This window comes from Pelmatolapia mariae, linkage group LG1 (genome assembly GCF_036321145.2).
Source record: "Pelmatolapia mariae isolate MD_Pm_ZW linkage group LG1, Pm_UMD_F_2, whole genome shotgun sequence".
Lineage (NCBI taxonomy): Eukaryota > Metazoa > Chordata > Actinopteri > Cichliformes > Cichlidae > Pelmatolapia > Pelmatolapia mariae.
Genome location: NC_086227.1, coordinates 21,096,633 through 21,103,930, shown reverse-complemented (window position 1 = coordinate 21,103,930; position 7,298 = coordinate 21,096,633). Strand labels below are relative to the sequence as shown.

Sequence of the window (7,298 nt, the reverse complement as noted above, 5' to 3'; positions counted from 1 at the left end):
CTGCTATTGTTGACAGCAAAGGTGGTGGTGGTGGATGCCTGTCTCTCTCACTCACGTATTACTCATCGACACGTGCTACTCGGCTTGTCCTTTTCTCTTTTTTTTCATGGATACTAAATATGTTGCACAAACACGATATTTGACACCTTTTTTAAACAAAAACAAATAAAAAAATTAATGTTACATTAAATTTGTAAGTCTATGGAATAGTCCCTGCATGGGGATTTTTAATTTTTGCAGTTGGCGTTGGAGTTTGTAGCATAAAAAGTAAAAATAAATCAGAACATCCCCAGTTTTAGCTTCAGACAGAGCTGACTAGTGGCCAATGTGCACTTAAGGTTAAGGGTTTGTACACAATCCACTGGTTAAGAGATGTTACATCACAATCACCATTCTAAAAAAAGAGCATAGCATGGATAATAAAACAGCATGTGGTGATATAGTAACATGGAAACTTCTACTGACTAAAAATCTCATGCAAATATTTTACATTACTAAGTGAAAGTGAGTGTGTGTGTTTCTTTTTTTAAATCATTTGTATTTTAGAGCAGTACTACTGTATATATCTTGTCTCTTCTGTTTGCCATTTATTTTATTCCTGATGTCTTTACTATTTTTTTCCTGCACGGTTGGCGTGGAGCACCCATAATTTCGTTGTACACGTGCAATGACACTAAAGGGCTATTCTATTCTATTCTATTCTATTTACAGAGTCTCTACCAAATCCAAGAGTGGCCTAGATAAAATTCCCTATTATAAGTGCTTGGTTTCTTTTCAGTTATATTGTATATTACCTACAATTGTGCCATGAGCTGACTAATGCTGTGATTTGAGGCCGTTCAAATAAAAATAAATGTCCCAAACTTCACACAGTTATAGTAAAATATAGTATTCTTTTGGTTTTGGTGGCTTTAGGTTTGGCTACCCTCGATATATAAAAAGAAACAGTGCTTTAGGGCCAAACCGAGCCTCTACTGGAGCACAGAGCTGTATTTGTAAACTCGAGAGGGCCCACGCCCATGGATGTATCCCGCTCCTGCACGCAAGCGCAGTGACACTCCTTCTGTCAAACATGGCTGTGCTTTGGAAGAAGGAAAAATGCTGAATTGTGTTGGTAAATCTCCGGAAAAGCGGCAGACATGGCTAGATTGGCTGACTATTTCATTGTCGTGGGATACGATCAGGAGAAAGCCGGTAAGTTTGGCTCTCAGATTGAGCTGGCGGAGCTGAGGTTTATGTCCAGGCCGTCAGTCAGTGTGTGTGTGATGATGTTGATGCTAGATAGCATTGCGCTAGCTTAGCCACACGGCTACAAGGCGAGACTGGGAGATACTTTTTCTCCCTTTTTGGTTTTTTACCCCCTCCTCCTCAACCGGCCACACGCTCAATATGATCCAGCGGGCGTGTGTTTACACAGAAAGCACACGCCTGATGTTAAGTCACCAGTGGATGTTTACACACGAGGAGTTGGGATATTTGACTTGGATCAGCTGAAACTTCTCGTGGATTCAGAAAAAAAAGTCTGTCACATCCTGCCCTGTTGATCGTGATCCTGTTATCAGGTCTAAGGGGCCATTCAGCCATATAAAACCAAAATCTAGCTCCTCCTTTATCATATTTGTGTGCTTACTCAAGCCAGGTCAGGATTGCTATTGGTAGCCGGTTTGCTTCTATGTTGTGTATTCTTTCTTTTTTTGGGGGGGGGGGGCAAATTGGGTAGGGAGGGGAAGGGGCTTGGTGTTGCACCTCGGCTGTCCTGCATGCTCTGTTTCCGGTCTGTATTTACCCGCTGTAGCCACATTTGTCAGCGAGTTGTTGTGTTGTATTTATTTATTTATTTATTTGCTGGAAGAATGCTGAAGTGGTTCATGATGGGCGTAACATTATACAGCTGCAACAAAAGGGCAGTGCCTGCTCTGGGCCAGTGTCCTTTTCCCTCCTCTTCCCTCTCCACTGTTGTGGGACAGGAAGCTCCTCATGCTTCCACTTACAAGCTGTGCCTCAGGTCCAGCCTCACATTCTTTTCATCCAAGACAGGAAACAGCTTTGCACACATTTCCAAGCATTCATAGATAAATCCATGAAAACATCTTGGCATTGCACGCATTGTTCGTGCTGTGCACAGGGCATGAATGGTACTTTGCAGTTTATCACTTCTCATGATGCACTGTTTTTTTTTTTTTAAGTATTGTGTGAGAATGATGCATAATGAGCTGCCTGGAGAAAGTTTAAAAAACTGATCTAATCTGCATTGAGGGTATAAAAGAAAGTTTCCCGGCCACTTTTTCAATGGCATCCGTTCAGTGCCATGTGTTTCAGAAGGGGGCTGGAGCAGCTGAATCCCCTCAGTCACCATCGCTTGCTATGCATAATAGGTAAACAGTGCTTTTCATCAGCTCTGTGCACCCCAGCGCCAACTGACAAATGAATATTTTGTGCTCCGGGGACAAAATGTTCCTGGCGTCACCCGAAGAGTCTGAATGGATTCACATTCAGATGGTCTCGCCACAAGAAGACCCAGGGGCCACGAGTTAAGTCTTTTCTTTGCCTGCCTGCTGATGATGAAGAAGTCAGCTGCAGGGAGAGCTGTAAAAATCCACTAGCACGAGTTGTGGCTGATTATGTCTTATCTCTGTGGAAGCCTCTCTGGGGGACAAAAATATTCCTGAAGTCCTGACTGAATTGTATTCCTATCGGGTGATGGTTTGGACACCAGTCCTGCAGGAACGCCCTTTTCTGTAAGCGGTAGAACTTGAAAATTGCACTGCCTTCTAGATTTGTTAGGAAAATAAACAGATGACTTCTCCACAGCGATGACTTGAGTGAGAAGAGCGTTCTCGTTGAAGGCATGCTAGTCACGATAATGTGCAGCAGCCCATCTAGACGGCAGATTTTTCCTGGCCACCTCTCTCATTAATTCAAACCAGGGATCCCTACGTGGGTCCTCATTAACCCTCCTGTGCTGTGCTGGCATTTGCCCCACTGCCCTGACCCACTTCTCTTTGTTAGATTACTACGAATGGATCTGCTGGAAATAACACTGAGCCCACAATCTGTTGAGTTTTAGGCTGGCTCCCAGTTTGTAGTAAAATCAGACTCCAGCTTTTATAATAATAAATTGCTGTTGGTTATTATTGTAATAGTATGACATTAATGCTTTTAAAGTCAGGTAAGTATTTAAATTAGTGACAGTTGAGCTTTTCTCATGCAAGCTCATGCATGCAAGTAGGTAAGGCTGAAGTTGCAATACTGTACACTGCATTTTTTGTTTGCCGTAATTCAACATGTGTGCTGTTGTTTGTTACTAAGGTCTGCTTTTTGTTTTTCTTTGGAATCGCATGACCCAGTTTCAGTAACTTGCTTAAATTGCTCTTTTATTTCTTTTCTGTGTCCCCTGAGTGTCAACATAAATCCAGCCAGACCATTTGTGATATTTTCATTACGAGGCAGACGACCCAATTCATGAAATATATTTAAAATCACGCTTATTGTGTGATTGGTCCACCAGACTGAAGTGATTTAAAACAAGCAATAAAACACTGAAGTTTGGCACCTTCTAAATCCAGAGTTTGTTGCTGTTGGTTGAACCTATAGCTGGCACACACTTTTGTCATTTACGTACCTCTGACATATAAAAAATTATGTGCAGTCGTCAGTCTGATAGCAAGGAATATAACCGGCAGATTCCTCTTTTAGAAATTGGACCTGAGTCTGTGTCCCTCGGGGCCAGGTGTCATGAGCCATAAACCCTGGAATTATTTTCACGAATGACTTGGAATGTGAAAGCGCCGTGTTTGAAGGATGCAGCCTGTATCGAACCCGCAGTGTATCCTGGCTTTTTCCTTTTGCATTAAGGCGCTGTTTCCCTTTACTGGCAAAGGTTTATATACGGTTTGGCGTGCGGTTCCCCATAAATTGCAATTTGCCAAGTGAAAAAGAGGCATCTGCCCAGCTGCTTTTCTGAAACAATTTATTGGTGGGATATCATCACTTTTTATTGAATCAAACTGCTTTTGGAATGTGTTTCACAGACACAGAGCCCAAACTCTACAGTCTGGATTTTCGAGTTTGGACATAGGGCAACGGCTTATGTAACAAGCACAGTCCTGGAAAAAAACAAAACAAAGAAAGAAGACCTTCCATAAGAGCAAAATACTTCCATCTACTGCTATCTTTTAAAGATAGGATAATGCTGTTGGTACCCTGATAGATGCAAGTCTGCAGCTTTAGATGTGTGATTATCAGGCATACTAGTAATATGAATCCACGCAGCCATCTGTTTTTGGACACTTTTCCTTGTCTGAGTCGTGGGGATAGCAGTCCAAGCAGAGCAGAGCTTTTCCAGCTAATCTGTGGAGATACAGAGGCATTCCCAAGCTCGCCGAATTGTGACTTGGGCCTCCTCCCGCTAAGGTATCCAAGAACTGGCTCTTTTTGAGGAGTAGTGGCTCTCCAAAACATCCAAAAAACATCTTTACCTGATCACTGGTAATACCCAGACACCCTTCACAGGAAGCTTATTTCTGCTTTTTGTATCCATACTCTTCAATGAGTTTAGAAACGTACATAAACAATTCTCATTCTCTAATTCTCATCCCTGCTGCTTTGCACTCGGCTGCAAACCTCCTCTCCTCAAGCTGGAGGTCACTGCTCAGTGAAGCCACAAGGACCACATCATCTGCAAAATGCAAAGCTTTAATTCTGAGGCCACACACTGGAAACCTTCTGCTACTGCCTGGAAAGCTCTGTGCCAGAGTCCATCCACTTGTTAGTTCAACCTAAGATTTAAGAGTAACAACTCTGAGCATAGTTAAGGAGTAGTTTATAAGTTGGAAAAGCTTTGGGTTCCAGAGTATTTCCCCTCTTGGATTTTCTCTTTTAATGATGACCACAACATTACTGCACACAGAAGCTGTTTCTCTGATTACGGTGGGATCACGGTCAGCAGAAACACATTAAGGTTGGTTCCAAGATACAGACTAGATAAGAGCATTCCTGGCAAAACAGAAGCAAAGGTTTTCTCTTTTAATTTCAAGTGGTTTTACAGGAATTGTTGTGTTTGTATTGTAATGTCACGAGTGGGTGTGTTGCAAAAGTTTTGTATGTTCTGTTCTATTAGGTTTACCTACATGTCTGATTAGGCAATCAGTGATGGCATGGATTCAGCCGGTTGCTGGGTTGATGAGATTCCCCGTGATATCCCAAATGGGAATGATGCTCAGCTAGTTGTAAGAGTAAAATGTTGTTAGATGTAGATGTCAAATGTGTAACTCAGAGATCTCTATCAAGGATAAATTGTTGCTCCCAGCTTTAATAATAGTGCAATATAGAAGCTGTAACCTGGCAAATGGGAGAGTATTGGGGTTTGGTTTATTTCTAACAAACATAACTTCCAGTTATGCAAGAAATGCGAAGCTGCCAACTAGAAGATTTAATCTAAATTGTAACTATAAACTTACTTAAGTATATTTGGAAAAACACAGTAAGTTGTCTTCATATCAGTAGCATGGAAATTTTGGAAAAATAGTTAGATGGAGGTTTTTTTTTAATAGGTCAACCAGCTATAATTCCACGCCAGTTTTTTTTCTGTCCAAAACTTCCATGAATTGACTTTTTGTTGCGACCTTTAACAAGTGTGTTTGTGCTGCCTTTTGAACCCACTTTCACGGGAAGCACATTGGCCTTTCTTTAAAAATGATGTCACTTTTACTGTTAAGAGTTTCAATCTTTTGTCCCCTTTTTTGCTCAGTTATTCGATCAGGTTGGAAATGCTTTATAAACGCCATATATTGCTGCTTCTCAGGTTTATCTTAATGGCCGTCTTCCTAAACCTTGGCTTAACTTTGTCATTAGACCTTTTCTTGTTTTGCTTGTGTTGATCAGCACCACGTAGGGTTGTAGTTTCATCTACAGAATCACATCCTTTTTCAAGTTCGAGCACTATTTGACATGCAGTCATACATCCGTAGCTTTGTGGTTCCTTCTTGTCTTCTGTTTATGCCTGCGTAGTTAAGGAGCTTGTTAGAGACTGCATGAAATATAGAACTTTTCCTGGAGCTTTTTCTTTTTGGAACAAAAACTTTCTTACCAGGAATTTGATAATAAAACAAGTTAGGTTTGGAAAAAATGACGCAGGCAGTTTGTTCAGTGGGGCTGATTGACATGGGCCTTCATTTTATTATTAAGTGCATATTATCACAAAAAAACAATACTTTTACATTTATATTACTGTGCTATGTCTTGAGCTATCCTTTGTTTCTTTTTGTATGATCATACATGGAAATGGGTTGAGGTCTGGGCTCTGGGGAGACTGATGCTATTCCACTGTCTGTTATTCATGTATGCTTTTAATGCAGTGGCGGTGTTGTTTGGGATTATTTTCATGCTGAAAAATGAAGCCATTGCCAATCAGACTCTTCCAGATGGAATAGTATGCTGGTTCGAAATCTTCATGGCATTTTTCTGTATTCATAATTCAATCAATTTTGACAAGACCCCCCCAGATCAATGGCTGAAATTCAGATGACAGAGCCTCCACTGTGTTTTACAGAAGGCCGTAGAGGCTCACTGTTGTACCTCTCTCCTGACCTTCTCTGTGCAATTTGATGATCTTATAGCGTGACAAATGCAAATTTGGACTAAGAATTTCAAATGTGTCACTCCATGAGAGCTGTTGCTACTGATTTTCAGCCCAGTTCTTGTGTAATTACATACCCCAGCCTTTTTTCCCTTTTTCCCTTTGTTATAAATGGCTTCCACTGTGATGATTTGTGTGTGGGTGGGTCAACTAAAGGGCCAGATCTGGAGTATAAAGGTGGTCATACTAAATATGAACTGTTATGATTACTGCGCCTTTTTCTTATTTTCCTTGCAGAATATAAAGAAATGAGGGATGCCTTAAAGCTTTTGCACAGTACTGAGAATTCATGTATGACAGTAAATGTGCACAGGAAGTTCTGAACTGAGCAATGAGTGCATAACAGTTTGGGACGAAGACACACTGGGCCTTTGTTACAAAATTAGTCGTAATATTAGCATAGATTTATCTGGAAGGCATTTATTTCTGTGTTAGATTAGTAAGTACTAGCTGTGACTACATAATTGTAACGTCAGTGCTCCACTAACATTCAGGGATGTTAATTTCATGATGTATGTGGATTATAAAGTGCTGCCATGTGTTGTTTTTTCTTTGTAAATCAATAATTATCTAAGTTATGTGGTCTGTTTTGTTGTTAGTGGTAACAAACACGTTGAAAATGGTGGCTGGCTCTGTGTTTCTGGAATACTCTTTTTTTTTC

The 7,298-nt window shown here is 40.9% G+C and overlaps 1 protein-coding gene across 2 annotated transcripts in view; it reads left to right on the top strand.

Annotated features, from left to right (window-relative positions):
• Positions 1–1,038: 1,038 nt before the first annotated feature.
• The window catches only part of sbf2 (SET binding factor 2), a 108,062-nt gene continuing 101,802 nt past the window's right edge, over positions 1,039–7,298 (top strand). For both annotated transcript variants that reach the window (XM_063475334.1, XM_063475326.1), the window contains exon 1: positions 1,039–1,194. In XM_063475334.1, the coding sequence (XP_063331404.1) occupies positions 1,140–1,194 (55 nt within the window). In that variant the 5' untranslated portion in view covers positions 1,039–1,139. The remainder of the gene's footprint in view (positions 1,195–7,298) is intronic.